The sequence below is a fragment of the Morus notabilis genome, unplaced genomic scaffold (assembly GCF_000414095.1).
Source record: "Morus notabilis unplaced genomic scaffold, ASM41409v2 Scaffold264, whole genome shotgun sequence".
In the NCBI taxonomy this organism is placed as follows: Eukaryota; Viridiplantae; Streptophyta; class Magnoliopsida; order Rosales; family Moraceae; genus Morus; species Morus notabilis.
This window is the reverse complement of record NW_010368055.1, coordinates 265,615-288,926: the sequence shown is the minus strand read 5'-3', so window position 1 is coordinate 288,926 and position 23,312 is coordinate 265,615. Positions and strand designations below refer to the sequence as shown.

The 23,312-nt window shown below is 35.7% G+C and overlaps 3 protein-coding genes across 3 annotated transcripts; 2 read left to right on the top strand and 1 right to left on the bottom strand.

Annotated features, from left to right (window-relative positions):
- Window positions 1-5,205: 5,205 nt before the first annotated feature.
- LOC21403336 (NPL4-like protein 1) lies at window positions 5,206-8,464 on the top strand. Its single transcript, XM_010114409.2, has 2 exons — window positions 5,206-6,429; window positions 7,804-8,464. Exons 1-2 carry the CDS (start codon window positions 5,446-5,448, stop codon window positions 8,053-8,055), a joined length of 1,236 nt encoding a protein of 411 aa, XP_010112711.1. The 5' UTR covers window positions 5,206-5,445; the 3' UTR covers window positions 8,056-8,464.
- A 2,284-nt stretch (window positions 8,465-10,748) lies between these two features.
- On the top strand, window positions 10,749-19,123 carry LOC21403335 (sister-chromatid cohesion protein 3). Its single transcript, XM_010114408.2, has 22 exons — window positions 10,749-11,025; window positions 11,115-11,325; window positions 11,838-11,950; window positions 12,191-12,283; window positions 12,425-12,588; window positions 12,689-12,925; window positions 13,055-13,199; window positions 13,299-13,477; window positions 13,624-13,769; window positions 13,864-13,991; window positions 14,550-14,723; window positions 15,046-15,207; window positions 15,324-15,524; window positions 15,631-15,768; window positions 15,860-16,060; window positions 16,180-16,324; window positions 16,811-16,917; window positions 17,201-17,338; window positions 17,465-17,730; window positions 17,825-17,946; window positions 18,300-18,609; window positions 18,872-19,123. The coding sequence occupies exons 1-21, from the start codon at window positions 10,981-10,983 to the stop codon at window positions 18,587-18,589; spliced, it is 3,405 nt and encodes a 1,134-aa protein (XP_010112710.1). The 5' UTR covers window positions 10,749-10,980; the 3' UTR covers window positions 18,590-18,609; window positions 18,872-19,123.
- Window positions 19,124-19,759: 636 nt separating this feature from the next.
- On the bottom strand, window positions 19,760-21,500 carry LOC21403334 (protein SLOW WALKER 1). The gene has a single exon (XM_010114407.2). It carries the CDS (start codon window positions 21,420-21,422, stop codon window positions 19,827-19,829), a length of 1,596 nt encoding a protein of 531 aa, XP_010112709.1. The 5' UTR covers window positions 21,423-21,500; the 3' UTR covers window positions 19,760-19,826.
- Window positions 21,501-23,312: the final 1,812 nt, after the last annotated feature.

Here is a 23,312-nt window from a genome sequence, read left to right as displayed (position 1 = left end):
ACATCAACATCTTGTAGATCTTCCACGTCTTCTCTCCAGCTAACCACCAAGAACATATCTCCGCTCCCTTGTTGAGATTGGATCACATTCTTCCCTTTTTTTCCGGTACTTTTATGTCGAACTAGTTGAAATACGCATTGCGCACATGGTATTGAGTATGTTGTATTTTTTAGACACATACATTTTAAAAAAGAAATAATAACAACAACAAAAAATATTTAGGCAAGCATATATTTAAAATTATTTAAATGAGCACATATTATGAGATAAAGTTTAATAAGGCACAATTAGAAAACACAAGATCTAAAATGAACAAAAAAAAAAAACAAAAGGATCAAAATGTACGTGTCAAAATTAGGCAACAGTATTTCAATAAGTTATGGTAATAAAAATAAGATTTTTTTATGAAGAGACAAATGAAACATTCTGTATGTTTCATCATTTGTTTCGTCAGTCCATATATAAAAGCTTATTCACACTTAGTGAATAAGTGTGAATGAAATAAAAAGAAAATTTACTATTAAAAAGGTAATAGGTAGGCAATAATGAGGGGAAAAAAACAATAGGTAGGAAAAAGAGAGAGAAGAAAAATATAAAAAAAGTCTAAAAACGAAAAAAAGAGAAAAATAGAGAGAATAAAAAAAATAAAAAAGAAAAGAAAGTAGAGGCTAATATGTGGCCTCCATAAAAGCCAACATATGACATTTTTAAAAGTGAATTCTTTAACTCTTTTTAAGTATGTATAAACTGTAGATTAATAGATGTATTGAACGATTTGCAATTCCCTTTCAACAAAGGAGTGAAATTGAGACCATGCTAAACTAACTTGCACCCATTAATTATTATTTAGAAAAAAAAAGAAAAAAAATCTTGCACCATTGATTTATGATTTCAACTTTTTTTTCTTTTTTTAAAATAGTTTATGATTCCAAATTGGTATCGTTTATTTCACCGATTCGAATTTAGAATTCGAGTTTTACTACAGTAAAAAACTTTCAGAAACAGTCACATCTAACTTTTTTATTACAGCAAAAAACTCTCACATAAAGTCACATTTCAACTCGAATTCAAAATTTAAATCGACGAACTAAACGTACATAAGCAAATAAAATCCTTCTATTATGTTATTTCATACATCAAAATAACATCACATTAGAGAAAATTTTGACAAAATTCCACAGACAAATTTAAGGATATAATCCCACAACAATATTCTATATGGCATATTGGTATTAGGCATAAAAAAAAGTTAAAATAGAGGAAGACAGAAAAGGTCAGAAGCTCGAAGCTTAAATTAAAGTGAAGAATGATATGATTAGCCAAAAAACAAAAAAAAAAGTGAAGAATGATAGCCACGTGGAGGAAAGCTAGGGAAGGAGCGGACCAGATTTAATCTTTGCGTGCATCTTAGGGAGCGCAGTGGTCCCACTATACGTATCCCGTGTCTCCCACTCTCCCTCCAAAACCCACTTTTCGAATTTCAAACATTCTCATATCTATTCTACAAAAATAATGCCCCCCGTTTGTCCTTGTTTATATATTATTTCCACTTGGTCGTTACTCGTTACTAAGTACCAATTATGAAGAAACATCTTTTTTGTTGTATCTTTTCTTTTTTATCTTTCAGATTTTACAGTGTCACCTCACACTTCTCTTTAACTTTTACCATTTTCTTCACGTACGGTTCAGTAGCCGTTGGAGATTTTAGTAATTTAATTTTCTTTTAAAAAAATATATATTTGCATAAGCCATGCAAAAAGGTTTTTTTCTTAGCAGTTCTATTTATCTATAACATATAATAATTTCATGGGAGTATATTTGGGTAGGAATAATGTTATAGATCATTTACTCTATTTTTTCCAATATATATATATATATATATATATTTTACAGTGTAGATGAAATTTTTGGTTGTTTCATGTTTGCATCCCCGCCGCATTTAGTCGGTCTTTTTTTTTTTCCTCTCTCTCCTTCTTCTTCTTCTTCACGGCTCTCTTTTGTAAGCAATACCTTTCTCTCCCTCATCACTCCAAGGTATTTGTTTCACAGCTCAAGTTAAACTAGTAATAAAAAAGTAACTTGAGAGAAAATATAGAATACCAATGAGATATTTCATTATAATAAAGGATATTAAAATAATTTTATTTGTAAAAAGAAAAAAGAAGAATGATGCATGTACTATACGGGCCCGTTTGGTTCACTTTGTTTTTTTCACAATTCAAGTTATAACACAAGTTCTATTGTTACAGTGTATTCAAGTTCTAAGAATAATGTCAATTCTACACTGTTCACAGATTAATAATAAATTAGTAATTTAAAAAAATATGAAAATACTTTAAAACATTTAAAAATTAAACAATTAAAATATTTTTAAGAAAAATTTTTAAAGTTATTAATTTATTTTTAATTGTTAAAAAAGCCAATTTTAACATTTTATGTCTCAAAAATCGATTTTAAGATACTAAAAATATTTTTTTAAAAATGAAAATGTCATTTTAATATTAATAAAAACATAAGGTATCAACAAGATATTTTACTATAAGAGATTATCCCTTGTTTTTATTATTGAATCTCGTTGAATATATATGTACTCCAATGGAAATGAAACTTTCTTATAGGAGAATACCAAATTGCATGTGTTGGCAGATAAATATAAATAGACAGAATACCAAAGTGCATTTTATGGTTCTTATTGCATTTTTTTCTTCTTTTTTGTGGGCGCGCGCATGTAATTATTATTTTTTATTTCTTTTTTTGTTACAATTCTTTTGTTGTGTTTCATTAAAGACATGATTGCGACTCCGAATTTTTTCTTGACTTATTGGCATTTTAGGTCTGAAATTAATGAATGCGGGGAAGAACTGTCAATCGCCTAGCATTCCTTTCAATGGATTATGGAAGTGGGCCTATATGTTCCTTTTCATGTAATGGGTTGGTGGCCTCGTTGACAGAGACCAATCCGATCCATTATCTTTTATAATCCAGTGGATCTCTTCAATTAAGCATAAAAAACTACGTCAGGCGAAACAACAAAAATTGAAAAACCAAATTATTTATTTATTTTTTTCCAAACCAATATGAAGTGAATACTCGAGCTAAGCTTGAGCATGTTAGAGGACTTCACTTCAAAATGGATGTCAAAGAGGAGGAGGAGAAGGAGCTCCGTTTTACTAAGGTCTCGTTCATTTTACGGATTCGAGTTTTTAGTTTTAAATTTTTACAGTAAAAATCTCTCAAAAAATGTGACATCTAACTTTTTCTGCTACAGTAAAAAGTTCTCATAAAATGTCACGTCTCAACTCGAATTGAAAACTCAAATTCGCGAAGTGAACGAGACCTAAGTAATTGTACGTATTAACTTAATGTGGACTAAACAACTTTTTATTTTTATTTTTATTTTTGTTATCTCTCTTGGAAAAACTAATTTAATTGAGTTTTGTTTATTTTTATCTTGCACGAAATCTGGCAGTAAATATGGAAGAGTATGGATCTCATCACACATGTGACCTGTGACGTGTTTACGCAAGCCTAAAATGTCATGACCACTCATAATCCTTTCATTTTCTAGTCCCACTCATTTTCTAAACCATATATGAAACAATAGACAGTTTGATAAACCAAAAGTTTGGCGAGAGTTCGCCTAAATTTCTACAGTCAGAAGCTCATTACTTGTATTGACTCATTATCATAATTGTTTTATTTTAAGCATTTTCTTATATCAATTATCTTTTTAAGACAAACATGACTACAGACAAGGTAGATAGGAATTGTTGGGAGTTTGTGACCGCCCTAGAGAAAGAAGAGAGCAAGATTGAAAGGTCTAAAGAGAAAGGGGTGACTGGAGCTCTGGGGCATTCTTTGAACATGTCACCGGCGTTTTCGATCCTGAAATTTGGTCTCCGTACTTGTTTAGTTAAGGGCTTTTTACGAGTGGTGGCGGTGTGTGACAAGAAGCTTCTACCGTCATGGATTAAGTGTGGGATGGAAAATGGAGCTCTTAATTCAGAATGTTGTTTTTAACGTGTTTAACTTCCGACGATCAAGATTTTTTGGGTTTTTTCATCTGTATGTTGGCTACAGTCTTAGGTGATGTTTGGTAGAGGGATTCATTCTCTGATTCGAATCATGATTCGTGGTTCGCTACAGTATTTTCTCTCATAAAAAATACACGTAAATAAAAAATGATTCTAATCACATGATTCTAATCCATAAACTAAACGGACTCTTAAAGTCTTGTGGTGTAACTAATTTTGATCCCTTTGTGGGCGATTATAAATTTGTATAATTAATTTTAATGCTGGTTAAAAAAGGATAGAAATGTTATTACATATTATTTTATAGACTTATGTGTAAATATCACAATTTGTTTACATTTTTGTTTTCGTCACCTGCATATTGGGTATACATGTAATTTAACTCCCAAAAATGTTTTGAAGGAGGTAGTAAATAGTATATTTATAAAATTAAATAAATAACATATTTAAAAATTATTTAAAAAATAACAGTCTACCAGTAAATGTTTCATTTACGATTAGTAAAAATATTTTTTTTATGTAAATTTTATTTTTACGACTGTTAAAATATTTTTTTCCACATAAACAAAGTTTTTAATCATGTAAATTATTTTATCAGTCATAAATAAAATATTTACATGATAAACTACTATTTATTTTAGGGAGAAAGAGAGAAATAGACGAAGACTTGAGATAAATTAAAATTAATAGGCTAATAGTTTATATAAGTTAATAAATAGGCTAAATTACTGTTTTCGTCTATAATTTGTCTGGTTATGAACCATAACTTGATAAGTTATTGTCAATAATTCACGGTTTTTGTCCCTAACTTGTCTGGCTATGAACCATAACTTGACAAGTTTATCTATAACTTATCTGATTATGAACCATAATTTAACAAATTATGACCTATTAATTTTTATAACTAAAAGTTGGCATATATACTTTCTTAAGCTTTTCATATCGGCCTATTTTTTACTATTTCTTTTATTTTAAATAGTACGATTTCCGTGGAGGGTGAGAGCCCAATCCAACAATGTCCTATTAAAGGCCATAATTTGGCCCGAAACCAGTCCAATTTCATCCTAGCCCAATCCAAGTCCATCACCGAACGCAAAGTTCGGCCCAAAACACGTCAGAGCCCCCGAGTCCTGAAGAAACTCCCGAGTCCCGGTTCCCGAATAACCCCACCGCCAACGCAAAGTCGTCTTCGTAGTCCAATCCAAACTTCCATCACAAGCTACTACTTCCCCAGGGACAGGGAATTCTCTTCTCCTTTCATTCTTTCTCGCTCACCTATATATTTCCCCTCTCTTCCTCAATTCTCAAGTTCTGTAAATTCCCAAATCTCTCTCTCTCTCCTCTTTCTCTCTCTTAATTTGCATCAGAAACAACGCCCGCCAACCGCCATTGATTGGAAATCAAAGCAAAGATGATGCTCAGAATTCGCAGCAGAGACGGCCTGGAGAGAGTCACCGTCGACAATCCCCACGCCACAGTCGCCCAGCTCAAAGCCCTAATCCAGTCCCAGCTCCAAATCCCCTTCCACAATCAGACTCTCTCCACCAACCAGAACCTCCTCCTTGCCAAGACCGCCGGTGATTTCTCTCGCTTTGCCGACATGGCCGACCCCAACGCCACTCTCTCTTCCCTCAATCTCTCCCACGGCTCCATCGTCTTCCTCGCCTACGACGGCGAGCGCACCGTCGCCGGCTGCCCGGCCTTCCACCCGGCTGGATCCTTCGGCCGCAAGATGACCATGGACGACCTCATCGCCAAGCAGACGAGGGTCTCGCGCCAGGAGACCTCTCACTGCGAGTCCGTCTCCTTCGATCGCGACTGCGCCAACGCGTTCCAGCACTACGTCAACGAAGCTCTCGCCTTCGCCGTCAAGCGCGGCGGATTCATGTACGGGACGGTGTCGGAGGAGGGAAAAGTGGAGGTGGATTTCATATACGAGCCGCCGCAGCAAGGGACGGAGGAGAATTTGTTGCTCTTCAGAGATCCGGACGAGGAGAAGCTTGTCGAGGCGATCGCGCTAGGGTTGGGGATGAGGAAGGTAGGGTTTATTTTCACGCAGACGATAAGCCAGGACAAGAAAGATTACACTTTGTCGAACAGGGAGGTTCTCCAGGCGGCGGAGCTTCACGCCGAGAGCGGCCTCAAGGAGTGGGTCACGGCGGTGGTCAAGCTGGAGGTGAACGACGACGGCTCTGCCGACGTCCACTTCGAGGCGTTTCAGATGAGCGATATGTGCATTAGGTTGTTTAAGGAAGGGTGGTTTGTGACGGAGATTGGGGAAGATGATGATCCCAAGTTGTCAAAGATGAAGAACGATGTTGTTGTTGGGGTCAAGGATACTAAAGAAGTGGACAATGATTTTTTCTTGGTGGTGGTTAAGATATTGGATCACCAGGTATGGTTATCTTCTCTCTCTCTTAATCCACCTTAAAATTATTCAATTCGAGTTCTTTGGTGTGTTTTCTGAGAATATTGTTTCTGAGAATATTGTTGTTCTATTCCTATATTTTGTTTGTGAATTTTTAATCTTTATATCTCTAGTTTGGATGATTAAGTTTCTAGGCAGGGTGTTAATAAGTAATGCAGAATGCTTTAGTGCTTGTGATCTAGCTGGGAGTGAGACAGTGGATATTTAATGTCACCATTGGTAGTGTTGCACATATGTATTTGTGAATTGTGAGATTCTTGGTGGTTTCTAAAGTTGGAAAATAATGCTTGCACGACCTCTGTTCTATGAATATTTATTGATGCTTAATTTTGGTCTAGGATTGAGGACTAGCACGTTTAGAGTTATAGGAGAATTTGAAACTTGGGGCCGTATGTTATAGGCTTATAGCTCTCTCATTCTCACATCCTTCAGGGTCTGCCTTCCATTTATTAGAATCTTTAAGGATGGTTATGTATGTACATTTAATTCTAATTTACTTGGTATTTATCCTGCAAAAGTTAGTTGGATGGTGATTTTAGGCACAGTAGATGGTTTCAAATGATACGGTAGTCATTAGAATGGGGTTTGTCATAGGAGGGCTGTTGAGCCATCCGATTTGCACTCTTACCTAGCGCTCCTGTTTAAAAGTTTCTGGTGCCCAGTCTTAACTCCAGTGGCATTTATGTTTGCCTTCTGACATGTTTACTTTCAAGTTTTACAGTGATAGAATCATGTCTAATTGTCCATCTAGCATCCTTATTGGGTAGACATTGTTTAGTGGCTGGCCTCCCCCAAGGGGAAAGGCAGAAATTGGGGGATACTTGAGTTTTAAATGCTGCCTTAAAGGATATTGTTGCTTCGAGGATTTAGGTTTCAGCGTTGCTTAAAGCCTTAGAGGATGTTGGTAATCTGTTAAAATCACTTATGTCCTTGAATCCACTTTGAAAAGGATGTGTTCTTGCTTAACGTTTGTCTGAAGTTCCACTTATCTTGCAGTTGTTGATTTGATTCCATAGGGAAGAGGAGGGATGATAACATTCCCATACACAAAGTTACTGTCTCGAACAGACTTGCTAGAATAGGGCACTCGCTGTTCCAAGCCACTCATTATTCGATGTTCACTGAATAGCATGATATGATTTGTAGCCATTAGTTGCTTGTGTTTTGTTCTTCAAATCTTTCATAGAATTGTTAATATCGCCTTGCTGCGTGGTTATTCTATTTACTATGTTTTGCATGTATTTAAGCATATCTCTGCTACCTATTTCACTTTTGTTTCTGTACTCTAAAGAATATCACCGATCTCTCTCTTGCTAACATGATCTTGTATGACAATTACAGGGCCCCCTTTCATCAACATTTCCCATAGAGAACCGTAATACCGGAGTAACAATGAAGGCACTAAAAAGTCATTTGGACCGTGCGAAGAATCTTCCATTTGTGAAGCGAATTTCGGATTTCCATTTGCTGCTGTTGCTGGCCAGGTTTCTGGACCTTGGGGCTGATGTTCCTGCTTTAACAGACTGTGTGCACAAACAAACAGAAGTACCAGAGGGCTACAAAATATTAATCGAGTCCTTGGCCAATGCTTGATGTTACTCTTGATTGCATATTTATCTTTAGGATGATTGTAGGCAAGCGATATGCTTGATTTTGATTCGAGCAAATGTGGCTTGTTATACATTGGAAAGTTCTAAGTTATGGAAGGCGTTGATGCAAATGGAACCTCTGAGATCTGTGACTCAAAATTCAAGCATTATGTTGCACATAATATTTATTTATATTATAGCTGGATTTTATTTTCTTGTAAATAAAATTATCTGAAACATGACAATACTTAAAAAGTTGTCATACCACTTTCATGTATGTCTTGCTTGAGAAAAGAAAAAAAAAAAAACTTGCGAGAAGCTTCCGTTTTTTTGTGTCTCCAAAGTGCTGGAGATGGCCGACTGCTGTTTCCATTTTCGTGAAAACTAGATGACCATGTGTGACATTTTTCAAACGACAGTTGATTTTTCGCCCTATTTCTTCTTCTTCTTCTTTTTTTTTTAAGGAAAAAAAAATTATAAATTTTTTTGTGCGTTCTTTTTATATCTTTTTAAATTGCTAAACATGCTGCAAGATTAAAGAATTGTTTGGTTCGCTAACTTGAATTATAATTTTGATTCTATTTTCTCACAAAAAATTTGAATAAAAAAGTTTTTATTAATGAGTTTTTTTCACAAAATTTGAATTCATAATTAAAATTATTGACTTAAACTCATGAACTAAACGAGTCTTAATTTAGAATATGTCCCGTCTTCATTTGTTTGTTTTTTTAAATAACTTCGTAGCATATCTTTTTTTACTGGTACCAAGTATTAATTGTTGAAAAAAAAGAGTATCAATGGAGGACCATGCTCATTAATAGTTGTCGCTGATAAATTAATTTCTGAACTTTATTCTCTTAGCCCTGTTATTTCCATAAGTTTAAATCACAATTTGACTTTTTTACTATAATGTTTTATTTTTATTTTTTTTTCAAACCTATTTCATAGAGGTCCCTCTTATTATTGTTGGAACAAAGTTCAATTGATAATTGTTATCTGTCAACTCTTGTACGATCAAAATCTTGTAATTTGTCTATGAAACATGGAATTTCGCTCACTTAACAAAAATAAATTATTTTAACTCTCCAATAGTTTCCCTTTTTTGAGATCGAATGAACATATTTGAACTTGCAGTAAGCGGTTTGGGTCTCAGAAAAGTGCACCCACGTATTTGTAAATGCTGCTTGAAGTGAGGCCTGAATGGATAGTGCTTAGGGTTAATTTTTTGAGTTTTGGTCCTAGATGATGTTTTATAGTCTTGATTGCGTCCTTTTTTAACATTTACAATTTTCAATTAGTCAATAACAAAGCAAAATGTCCTAAATTCAAGTGCTTATGGCGTGTTGTCCTGTTAGAGACGCTTTCTTTTAATTGAGACATAATAATGCAAGAGCATATTTAAACTTTAAGAAATGTGTGAGTTTGTCCAATGAGTTTGCGGATTTATAAAGGACTCAACAAAATAAAGCTCTAAATGAATAGTGTTTGATGTGGCTTTTAGAGTCCAATCTTGAGCGGTGTTTAAGGAGTTTGTTTGCGACTCTCTTATCAACCCCAACTTTTAAGAGAGTTTTAATCGTGTAACTCTTAGGCTAGTATAACAAGTAAATAAATAAAAAACCAAATATTTAAAATCGATAATATAACTTAACCATATTATCAAACTCGCTTGTTGCAAGTGCCATGTGTGTGTTTATTTAATTAACATGGACAATTTGATTAATCTATAATTAGTTTTGTTTACTAAACACGACTAACTATTAATTAACAACAGTCGCTCATTTATTAGTTTTTTAAAAAATGAATGGAGAGAGTAACAATGATTTGATTGTGAAAATCACTTAAGTAGATAATAGCAATTCTTTTGCAAATAATTACACGAATATTATTTTGAGTTTTTTTTTTTTTGTGTATTTGTTACAGACTGTTAAATTTGATTAAAATTATATTAAATTAAAAAATAAGCACGATTCACCATTTTTAATACATTTGAAAAAATTCTTTAGCAATAGTTTATTTTTTCCCGTCCGTCAGAAAAATCTCCCATTACTTTTGCTAGCGTAACAAAGTCCTATATATATATAATTGTGTTTTGCTAATCATATATATATATATATATATAATCCTGAAAGAAAGACAACCCTGTTTTAAAAAAAAAAACGACAACAGCTTAGCAACAAAAATATTATTGCCCATCAAGAATATTAAAGAAAAAAGCAACAATAATATCGTTTCTTATTTTTTATTTTTTGGAAAAGAATAGTTTGTTGGGCAGCTAAAAAAAATCAAAATTAAAAAAAGAGATAAATATATATATTTTTTAGAGTGTATTCTTATTTTTTAATTGATATTTTTAAATTATTATATTAATTAAAAAATATTAATTAATGATAAAAATAAGGAACAAAAACTTACCTCTAATGGTTTAACTGACCGAATGTGTAGGAATTAGTATTAGCCTAGTCGATATCTTTCTAGCCTAGTTCGTTAGAGGAAAAAGAATAAATTTTTTTAGAGTAAATTTTTAAAAAACTAAGAATCATCTTTCAAAATCAAGACGAATAAAAAATAAATATATTTTTAATTTTTAATTAATATTTTTTAAATTATTATATTATTTAAAAAGATATTAATCAACGGTAAAAATAAGGAGCAATTCTCCTAAAATTTCGAAAATAAGTCACGTTCGGCCCGAAAATGGAAAGAAATTGGGAACTAAAATCCGCAGAGGATCCGTCCCCATGTCCATTAGCTTCTGAATTTATCATTTCCTTTTTTTGGCGGGAGTTTCTCTCTTCTTCTCCCGCTTACTCTCCTCCTTCTACCTCTCTCTCTCTCTCTCTCTCTCTAACGGTCTAGGGCAAATCTCTCTCTGCATCTCCGTAATCGGGGCGAGATATCGATCGCTGTGCTCAACAATTACCAGGTTATGGAGGACCAAGCTCCAACGACCGAAACATCGACCCGTCGCTCCGTGAGTTTAAGATCTCTGCCTCTCTCTCTCCGCGCTTAGCAGTGAAATTAGATGTAATTTTGACCTAATTTTGGTGTTTTGTTGTGCAGAAAAGAGCTAGGGTTCAGACTCAAGGGACCGAGAACCAAATGGAAAAGGGGAACGGTACTACTGGTGGAGAGAACAGCGATGGAAGTAACCAGGCTGACCGCGAGAGTTCGCCTGATGATTTCGAAGAGACTCGTCCCAGAGCTAAGCGAGGTCGCCCTCAGGGAGGGACCTCCGGCGGGAATCACAAATCTACCAAGCAGACCTTAATTGGTTAGCTGATTTCCCTGAACCCTAGATTTTATGTTTCCTTAAATTACAGGTTTAGGTTTTAGATTGGAGTTTAGAGTGATTACTTTTCACTTGAAATTATGCGTATTGTAACAATGCGAGAGTAAATCATCGTTGATTATCTGCTTTTCGATCTTAATTTTTTGCTTTTCCAATTTCGGGTGTATTTTATTTATTCTTAAATTTTAAATTTCAACTTACTTTTTTATTTGTTTTTACTCCAGTGACAGTGTATAGTAACCTTCTTGCTAGATCCCGTATGTTAGAGTTTCGACATTCTGCTCAGAAAAATGATGCTTTTGAACGAAGCTATTAACATCGTACGACTTATTTTAAATTATTGGGTCTGAGTCCTTTATTTATGTTATTTAATCCGAGCTTCAACTTCTTAAACGTTTTTGAACGCTTTTTTTCCCGTCTGAGTTGTGGTTTGTGAGGACTTACACATCTAGATATTGACGAACATTTATTTTGTTGTATTAATTCTTATGCAGAGGTCATTAAAGGTAATGGCAAATACATTCATCAAGCAGTCAAGCTTTGGGTCGAGCAATATGAAAACGATCCAAAACCTGCAATGGTTGAACTCTTGACTATGCTCTTTGAGGTAATATGGAAAATCCACGAAATTTCTCAACTGGAATGGTAAATAAGTATTGGCTTACACATTTTCTATTTAATTGCTCAGGGATCAAAGATAGGTCTTTAAAGGGGCCAAAAAAAAAAAAAAAGGAACGAGAGAAGTAAATAGTTAAATACCTACTTGTCAAACAAAAAAAAGTCTTCATAGATTTATTTTTTTTTAACTTTCAAATTTGAGTTCATAACTGATGAGATGAGTTTACAGGCATGTGGCGCCAAGTATTATCTCAAAGGAGAGTTTCTAGATGAAATTGATGTTGACGATGTTGTGGTTGCACTTGTTGATCTTGCTAGAAGAGTATCCTTCTATGCTATTTCTGTTATTATTTAAGCTCATCTTCATCTTATGTCTTTTGTCAACATTCTAGAACCTTCTCTAAATTTTCTAACAGAATTACCGAGATTTTGTACCCAAAGTTTTGACTTGACTCCTGGTTAGGGCGAAGTTGAAGATTACCAAAGTTCAAAAAAGAAGGAATTTAAGAATTTTAAAGATAATCTTCAATCATTCTGGGACACACTGGTTCGTGAGTGTCAACATGGCCCTCTGTTTGATCAGGTTCTGTTTGACAAGTGCATGGACTATATTATTGCTCTGTCATGGTCAGTATACAAATACTTGCAAATTTTAGTTCAAAGCTGAACCTTTCACCAAACTTACCCTGGGTTCTGGTTGAACTTGCCTTATTTCCATGCTACACAGCACTCCTCCAAGAGTCTACCGTCAAGTTGCTTCATTTATGGGACTCCAACTTGTTACATCCTTCATAGCTGTTGCAAAAGTGCTTGGTGCTCAACGGGAAACAACTCGTAGACAGTTAGATGCTGAAACAAAGAAAAGAGTTGAAGGGCCTCGTGTGGAGTCACTAAACAAAAGGTTTTCAGCAACTCATGAAAAGATTACTATGTTGGAGGAGATGATGCGCAAAATCTTCACTGGGTAGGAATTTCCAACTTGAAAATACAGAAAACGCAAATAAAAATGATAATGAGTATGATTTGATAGATTTCCAGATCTGCAGTCCCGTTCTGTAAATTTCTAAACTAAAATAATGTTTCTCTTTTGAAGGTTATTTATGCATCGTTATCGAGACATTGATCCAAATATTCGGATGTCTTGCATAGAGTCTTTGGGTGCGTGGATTTTGTCATACCCATCTCTGTTCTTGCAGGATTTGTACCTAAAGTACTTAGGTTGGACGCTGAATGATAAAGTAAGTTTTAAACTTTTGATGAATCATGAACCTATTCTGTATTGCTGATTATGTGCTGCGCAATGCTAACTTCCCATTTACCTTCTGCTGTATCACAAGAGTGCTGGTGTTAGGAAAGCTTCTGTCCTTGCGTTGCAAAATCTGTATGAGGCGGACGATAATGTGCCAACTCTTGGTCTATTCACGGAAAGATTTTCCAATCGGATGATTGAGCTTGCTGATGACAATGACATTCCTGTAGCTGTTTGTGCGATAGGCCTTGTAAAGCAACTACTAAGGTAACTGCTTGCTTTAAACCTTTTCATTATTTAAGCAATACATTAAAGTGATTCCAAACCTTTTATTCATGTGATAAACTAATGATTCCTGTGAGTTTATGCAATGTTCATTTAAGTTTGTGCATTTGCCTATTGGTATGCTGCAGACATCAGCTTCTGCCTGATGACGCCTTGGGCCCGCTATATGATTTGCTTATTGACGAACCAGCAGAGATCAGGCATGCTATAGGGGAATTAGTGTATGATCACTTGATTGCACAAAAGTTCAATAGCTCCCAATCCAGTGCCAAAGGTTTAATTATCACTTGGACTGTATTCTGTCAACCAAACTCGTGATTGTCTTCCTATCTATACAATAACGTTGCTCAAAACAATATTCTTTCCAGGTGAAGGAAGCGATTTCTCTGAGGTTCATCTTGGCAGAATGTTACAGATACTAAGAGAATTCTCCACGGACCCAATTCTGATCATCTATGTGATTGATGATGTTTGGGAGTACATGAAGGCTATGAAGGTATTAGCTTTAGAATAGCGGTAGAAAGGAGGTCAGACCACAGGAAATGAGTGTTGTCATATCAAACTACTAGCATCATTGCACTAGGTCCTTGAACTTGGAGATATTTTTGGAATGAAGTTTCCACCGGATTATGGTTGGATAAGACCTAAGTAACCAGAAAAGGATTGACCCAAAACAAGTTTCTGCAAATTTTAGATATACGTTTACGTTATACTTATAAGTGCATTGAAGTTATTGCTGCTAACAAGTTTTTGTGAATGTAACAAATACTAAACCCTAAAGAAGCTGTTTTGAGATATAACGTCAATGGAGGTATTGATGGAGATATTAGGGAGCAGAAGGTATTATGTGACCTAAGCAACTGATGGTTGAGAGAAATGGGAAAATCTAGGGTTTGTCTATATCAACTTTACCTAAGTACAAGTATTATTTGGAATCTGAAAATCTCTTAACAGTTGGATCAACTTTAGGACTGAAGAATCTTGAAAGAATACCGACTGATAATTTACTTTTATGTTAGTTGTTGTTTCTTAGAATTGTAGTTCATCCTTGCAGGACTGGAAGTGCATTATCTCTATGCTTTTGGACGAGAACCCTTCAGTTGAGCTTACTGATGAGGATGCCACTAACTTGGTACGACTTCTCAGTCAATCTGCCAAAAAGGCTGTTGGAGAGAGAATAGTTCCTGCAACTGATAATCGAAAGCAGTATTACAATAAAGCTCAGAAAGTGCGTATTTTCTCAGTTTCTTATTTGTTACATTCTTTTTAAAATAATTTTGTTCCACTTTTTCAATTATAATGATCTTTGATATCTATTAATTGCCTTAAAGTCCTATAATGCTTTCATTTTCCGAGGAATTTATATGTTATCTAGTTTCTTAGATGTCTGTTGTGGTTTCATAAAATTAAATAAGAGAATTGACTTTATTTGCTGTCATTTTCTTGGTACTTGTTCTGGTTAGTGATATTTCATCTTTAGTATTGTTTTTATTGCCTGTTTATGGTTTACATTGAAATTATAATAACTTTTTGTCCTGATAATTAATCAGGAAGCATTTGAAAATTACAAAAGGGACATTAGTATTGCCATGATGAAGAACTACCCATTACTTCTACGCAAGTTCATGGCTGACAAAGCAAAAGTACCATCACTAGTTGAAATCATTTTGCATATGAATCTTGAACTTTATTCTCTGAAGAGGCAAGAACAGGTAAGAAGAACGCACCTGATTGTCTTTTCCTTGTTGTTTTCACATAAGTTTTTGTTTTATATTTTTTTTAATTTTAAATTTCAAAGCATAAGGTACTTACATTATGATCTTTTCAGAATTTTAAGAATGTTCTTCAGCTCATAAAAGAGGCATTTTTCAAACATGGTGAGAAGGACGCTCTAAGATCTTGTGTACAAGCTATTAACTTTTGTTCTGTGGAGAGTCAAGGGGAGCTACAAGATTTTGCCCGTTCTAAATTGAAGGAAGTTGAAGATGAGCTTGTTGCCAAGCTTAAATCTGCTATGAAAGAAGTAGCGGTATGCATCAACAATGGTCCCCGTTCCCTGACCCACAGCAGCATGCACACGCACACACAATCACTAAAGTAGACGATCAATGAAACTAATGAGTTTAAAATTGCAGGATGGTGGTGATGAGTATTCCCTTCTTGTAAATTTGAAACGGTTGTATGAACTTCAGCTGTTGAGGGCTGTTCCAAATGAGACCATATATGAAGATCTAGTCAAGGCTCTTCAGAATTTTAGAAACATGGAAGACGAGGTGTGTAGAATGTAGTTGAGAATCACAAATTGCACCGTTCCATTTTTGCACCTCTCAGTTACTGATTAATTTGTCGTTTATGTTTATTCAGGTTGTCAGTTTTCTGCTACTTAACATATATTTGCATTTGGCTTGGTCTGTACACTCAGTTATAAGTAGTGAGACTGTCTCTGAGGCATCGTTGTCTTCTTTATTATCCAAACGTAACACTTTGTTTGAGCAACTACAGTACTTTCTTAAAAGTCCTCAAATGGAGGGAGCTGCTAACCTTGGGAACCAACTAGCCTCCAGGGTAAACGTTTTTTTACCGTGATGCCGTGATGTATGAATGCAAGCTATTCTTTGAAATGTAATAAAATGAGTTTTATAATGTTGCAAATATGGTATAATCATGCATATTTTGTACTCCAGGTTTGCACCATACTTGCAGAGGCATGGTGTCTGTTCAGAAGGACAACTTTTGTTTCCACACAGCTGGAAAGATTGGGATATTTTCCAGATGAGTCAATTGTCCAGAGATTTTGGGGACTTTGTGAGCAACAGCTTAATATTTCAGGTCAAATACTTCATATATACGTCTACAAGTACATACACGCTTCAACAAAAGTATTTCATTATAATAGGAAACAAACTTGCAGTATAACTCGATGAAAACCCACTTGCAAACCTTCTCACATGCCCCAATAAAACCCGCATGCAACGGGGAAGCCTACACGCAGTGAGGCTTAAGATGTTTCCTTATTCCCCTTCGTATTGGGCTCAATATTGAGAGTTGTAAGCTTCATGTTTTGAAGCTGAGGCTTAATCCTCAAGGCTAAAAAAATTCCCCTCGCCTTGAGGCATGCTGTGGAAATGACCTTTTAACAATTGAGGTTACCTTTGTGAGTCAGTAGTCGTATCTACTACCTCTCCTTGTTCACGTTCTATAAATCTTTGGCTCTGTCCTTAAAGTTTATGCTTTTATTGGGATTTGAAAACAGATTTTACCACTTCATGTTGCTTCGCTTTGTGCTTTTAAGATATCTCAATTACTTTTTCACAGATGAGATAGAAGATGAAGATGCTAACAAAGAGTATATTGAGGAGACAAACAGAGATGTCGTCATTGTTGCTGCCGCAAAGTTGGTTGCTGATGATACGGTCCCTAAGGTGAATCTACAATATTTGGTATTGAAATGTAATAAACTTCCCACTTTAAACGAGGAAGAAAGGAACTCTTTTAAGTGTGTTTTCATCAGCTCGATTTGTAAAACGGTTGGAGAGGTGGTCTAGGATACATAACTGTGATCTTTTAACTTGTGGTTTCTATTGGAGCATTTTAATTCTGATTAGAAACGGAAAAAATTAAAAGCTGAAACGTCTTATTAAGGTCATCTTGCTCAATTTTTATTTGACGTTTATCTAAAACTGCAATAAGCGACATTCTATGCAGGAGTATCTTGGCCCAGAAATCATTTCTCATTATGTGATGCATGGAGCAAGTGTCGCAGAGACCATTAAGAATCTGATCAGTGTTCTTAGAAAAAGAGATGACAATCTCTCCAAAATTTTTCTCGACGCTTTGAAAAAGGTAGATTCTTGATTGTTTTTCTCAGGGTGATCTCTCCAACCCGAAATGTCTCTCTTTTATTGACACTTTTTGTTGAAAAGATGAAAATAGATTAAATAAATAAAGTTTGGCTTTGGATTTCAACAGGCGTATCATCGCCATATGCTTGAACTTACTAGAAGTGATGATGAATCTTTAGCGACCAAGTTGTTTCTAGAATGTAAAGAACTTTCTGCCCGGTTATCTGGAACATTTGTTGGTGCTGCTCGGAACAAGCATAAAGCAGATATTTTAAAAATTGTCAAGGATGGAATTGAACATGCTTTTGTAGATGCTCCAAAGCAATTGTCTTTTCTTGAAGGTTCTGTGCTCCATTTTGTATCCAGACTTCCTACACCTGATATCCTGGACATGTAAGCATCTCTATTTTCTAAGTCTTTTAAAAAGCATTCCAAAATATACTTTCATAAATGTAGCGCTTCAATTTGAAATTTTCCTCATGTATAGCATGAAGGATGTTGAAAAACGAACGGAGAATGTAAATACAGATGAAGATCCCAGTGGCTGGCGCCCCTATTACACGTTTATTGATAGTTTACGTGAAAAGTATGCAAAGAATGAAGGTCAAGGTAATTTTGAACTTCTTTTCTTTGCTAATCTTCCTTTGTGCTACGTAGCGATCACTTGTTATGTTCCTCTACTCTGCTCGCTACTTCCCGAGGTTGTTATTATTATTATTATTATTATTATCTGAATACTTTCAATGGCTCGGTGTTTCCCATGTTCTATTTTTGGTCAAAGATAGCCAACTAAACCACGTTCCTTATTTCTCGCCAAGTTTACAGAATACTGATTTTGTCATTATGCTTCAGTGATGCTAATTTCACTCCGCTCTTATTTTCGCAAAATATGTTCATGTCTTTCCCCCCTCGTAATTATCATAGAACGAGGAGTTGTTTAATTTCAAGAATGGGTATGGCAGATGAAAAAGAAGGCTTGGTAGTTAGGCGAAGGGGACGTCCACGTAAACGGCGTAACATAGAGGGAAGAAGACTTTTTGATGAGCAAAGTTCAAGTGAAGAGGAGGATTCTATCAGCACATCTGACCATGAAAATGCTCAAGATGAAGAAGATAAGCAAGATGATGACGAAGAGGAAAATACTCCTTTAATACATGCCATTAGGTCATCCAAGTTGAGGTCATTGAAAGTTTCAAGAGAGGAAAATAAGGGCCGGACAAGAGCAGGAGATTCCAGTAGAGCTAAAGATTAATCGACTGCTGCTAGAATCAGGTACGATTGAATTTGTTCTTTCCTAGGTACGACTTGATTGACATTTTCTTCTATATAAATTAAGGTCTTCACAAGTACTCAAAAATGAAGTACATGTTCCTAGATTGAGGTTTTGAAGAACCACCTTTTTTTTACATGTATATTTTTATGTTTTACTGATTCATTTTGAGCCTAAGCTGGATTTTGTCAATATTCAGAGCACCAAATTGTTTATTTCGTATATCATTGCTCGTGCCCGTCTAATGTGTTCACCTTCTAGCAGGATCCTCAAATTATGATCAAGTTTGCACCTCGTGTATATGAAGAATACGCATTACGCGGTATAGCTTGTAGGTCGAGAAGGCTATGCAAATTAGATGATCCTTGACTTAGTTCTATTCTATCTTTAGGATTTTGACAGGGTAAGAATTATTGTTTTCGTAGCAATGCATATATACATCTATAATCAGGTTGACAAACTGTTTGTAATGTTTGTGCGGTTTTATCTCAATGGCTAGCTCTTTGTTCTTTGTTCTATTTATGGAAATGTTGTCTGTTAATACTAGGCTCTAGCATGGTGGATATTGTTGTTTGAAATAGAAATCACCTGTACTTGATTTAAAGGTGACAACACGGACTAGCGAGATTGCCGTAGCCATGACTAGTGGTCATAACTAGACGCCAAATTCAGGCATTTTCTTAAACACAAAAACATTTCACGTCTCCCCTCTATGATCCAAAGGGACTATTATTGTTTTTAATAGTTAAGAGAAATGTTAGGGAATAACTCTGGCCTTTGACCCTTCGAATGAAGCTTTTTTCACCAAAAATAAAACAAAGTCGAAATCAAACTCATTCGATTCATATTGGTAAAAGTAAAAGTGAAGGTTCACCAAAATGAAAAACCATATATTCCTTTGTATACCAAAATTAACACATTCACTCATCTTCTGAAAAATTTGCATACCAAAATCAAATTTATCCTTGACAAGGAGATTAGCAAGTATAAATGATCGCATTTCTCAGCTCTTATCAGGAAACCACCCAAAGATACTCACGAATATGGATAAAACAAAGAACATACAAAGGTACATGCGCTAAACTTAAACCCAACGAGCAAAATTGCCAAAACTCCCCTGTAAAATGGAAAAATACGGAAAGAAGTACAAGAGAACAAGAAGAAAATTTTCACTTATAAATAAAAAAGAAAAAGAAAAGAAAAACAATGCAAGTTTCTTTCATCTTCTACCAGCAAGCCTTAACAAAGGAGAAATAATACCCTGTATTTCCTGCAAAGACTGCTGTATTCTTATCTCTTCCTCAACAGACCTTTTAAGGTTTCTAACATGACTCTTCAACTCATCAGAAGCTCCAATGTCCTCAGCTCTCATCTCCACAACCTTCTTTGTCAACCCGATCAACAAAGCCGAGTACGCTGGCACAGTCGAGTACTTGTGCAAGAACGCCAGCAATGCCCCGAGCTCCTCCAAATCCAAATTCTCAACGCATTTCAACAGCTTCTTCCTCGACACCAATTCCTCCATTACCGCCACCACATTCGCCGGATTCTTGCACCGCAACACCGAAACCAAGGCTTGCTTGTGCCTAAACTTCTTCAAAAGCTTGTCATGCTCGGCCAACTTCACCCCCTTCGTCCTTGTCACCAAGTAATCCCTCTCTGACGGCTTCTCCCCTTGCCCTCTCTGGAAGTACCGGAAATACGAGGGCTTCAATGCCCGCCTCCGCGGCTCATCCTCAGTCGCTCCCAAACTGGAAAACCCCCCCAATTCTCTTCTCTCCTCTTCCTTACTCTCCTTACTCTTTCTCCTCCCGGCGTAAATAATCCCATTCGACGTCCCGATCACCCTAGTCGCACAATCTGGTGAGAACGCCACGGACATTAACGGAGCGGGAAACCTCATCGAATGTGTGACCTTCATTTTCGAATAATCGAAAACCTTCATGTAGCCATCGAGCCCCGCGCTAAGAATCCGGTATTGCCGAGACGCCTCACCGGTGTCTTTCGCCATCATTCCGACGCAAAGCGACGTCACGGTCTTGTTGTGGCTTTCCATAGAACACATCATCTTCCCTCCTCCGATCAAATCCCAAATCTTAACCGAATTCCCGCCCGCCGTGGCGATCAGCCCGCCGGAGGGCAGGAAGATCACGTCCTCCACCGGGCTCCCGTGGTTGACCTCGATCGCCAGCCTCCTCAAATCCGTAACCCTGACGTCCCAAAGCTTCACGGTGTGATCGTACGAGCCGGTGGCAAACATCTCCGAGCTCACCGGAGAGCAATCGCCGCACCTGACGTAGTCTTTGTGCCCCGGCATTTCCGAAATCACGGTCTCTCCGGCGACATCCCAGTACTTGACGAGCGCGTCGTCGCCGCCGGAGATGAGGTGGAGCTTATCGGCGATCGGGTACTTGACGAAGCGGGCGGGGCGCGTGTGGGAGCGTAGCTTCCGGAGAGGAGTGCGGGTCTTGACGTCGAAGACCTGGACAAGGCCGGAGAGGTCGGCAGCGGCGAGGAGGAGGCCGTCGCAGCGGAAGGAGGCGGAGGAAACGACGTCGGAGAAGGAGGAGATGGTGGCGGTGGGGGAGAAGGTTTGGGAGCTGAAGAGGGTAAGGGAGGCGGAGTGGGCGGCGGCGAAAGGGAAGGGAGGGTTGGGGGAGAAGGCGAGGGAGGTTATGGAGGAGATGACGTTTGGGATCTGTTGGGTCTTGAAGGAGGACCAGTATTTGGACTCCGGGGTTTGTTTCTGGGTCCTGGGTTTGGGTTTCAGCTTCGGTTTTACTGGGAAGGTCTTGGAGAGTTGGTGGTCCGCCATTGGAGAAGCTCGAGAGAGGGGGAGAAATGGGGCTCTGTGGGTTAATGGTTTTGGGGCTTTAGGGTTTTGGCGTTTGAGGCAAAGGGATTTTGACGGAAAAAAGTAAGTTGAGTTGTGATTTTATACGAGAATTTTTTTATTATAGTAAAAAAAAATATATGTGAATATTTTTAAGAGTTTTTGACTATAGTTAAATTTAAAATTTAAACTTAAAATGAAATAAACATTATCAAAATAAAAATATATGAAATTAGTTTAGCAATATCAATAATGACAAGTATAATTAGCTCAAAAAAATAAACGTATAATTTTTTTTATATAGTACTCACAGAATGTTTATAAATAATTTAAGTCTTATTCATTTCACCGATTCGAGTTTTATTGTAATAAAAAGTTCTCAGAAATAGTCATATCTAACTTTTGTGTTACAGTAAAAAATTCTTACATAAAGTTATATTTTAACTCAAATTAAAAACTTGAATCAGCGAACTAAAAGAGTTCTTAGTATTTTTACTATTTTTAATCACTGTCAGGTTAATAATTACTATGAGAAATTATTGTAACTATCACAAACAATTAATATATAATTATATATTTTTCTTATTTTGCTCTCTATGAAGAATGAAAAAGCAAATAAGTAAAAAACATGTGATATTACATTTACTAATAATTGATATTGAAAAATCCAACATTGCAATATTTACAAGAACTTTCATTGGCTTGGAAAAAAAGGGCTCTTTACACATATAACAAAATTTAAATTATAGAGTGGGCTTATTATAGTGATATTCTTTGTGTTTTACTAAAATTACAGTGATATTTCTTGATCGAATTTAACAACAGTAACACTCTTTATCTGAAATTCTGTTAAATTTTAGTGAGAAATGTCAAAACTATTGCATTAAATTTGCTTTCTTTCTTTTTTATTTGATTTTCTAATAAAAAATTGTGTTAGGATGTGTTGTAATATTTTTAAAGAGTTAACGTAAAAATATGATAAAATTGTTAATGCATTTAATTTTTTGTATTAAATGGTTTTTAATTTAATATGCTAATTTAGTGGATGAAGAACACTACTAAAACAAAGGATTTTTAGAAGAAGAAAAATAAAAAAAAAAATCTTTTTATTAGAGTGATAATTGTGGTTATAAATGTGTAAAAATTAAATAAACTCATTTTTTGATGCTTAATAAGAGTAAAAACGTCTTTTTGAACATTATGTACAATTAGAAACATTATTTGGTAAATAGAGGGGCATTCTTGATATTTTTAAAAAATTTAATGGGTCAAGATTGATGGTCAACTCATGGTCAATTAACACAGGGAGGTGTCCGTGTAATTTTTATAAAAAGTCGAGGGTGTTGATGTGATTACTTTTGGTCAAGGAGGTATCTTTATTATTTTGGTAAAATACAATGAGTGTCAATGTAATAAGCACTTGCAGAGTTTAAATGTAGCAAAATTTTTGAAATATTTTGAGAGTAATAAAATTTGATATCAATAAAATAGTAATTATATCATTATACAGTACAATGCTACTTAAAAAGAAAAAAGTAATATGCTGTAATGTTAAAGTTACTTACAACAATAACAATAGCACTAGACCTATAATCTCGTTTTCAGACTATTACTCGTTTGCAGTGTCATCTTTCTCTAATTGAGCATTAGCAATCTCGTCTTGCTCTTGGTGAGATATCATTTCCGAATTAGTCTGCTTTTCCTTATTCATGAGTGCTTAAAAAAACGCAGAAAAAAAGTAAGAGGAACGACAGAGTCAAAGAGAAGAAAGGTAATGGGGATAAAGATAAATTCTCGCTTGCAGTGTCATCTTGCTCTAATTGAGCATTAGCAATCTCGTCTTGCTCTGAGTGAGATATCATATTTCCTTAT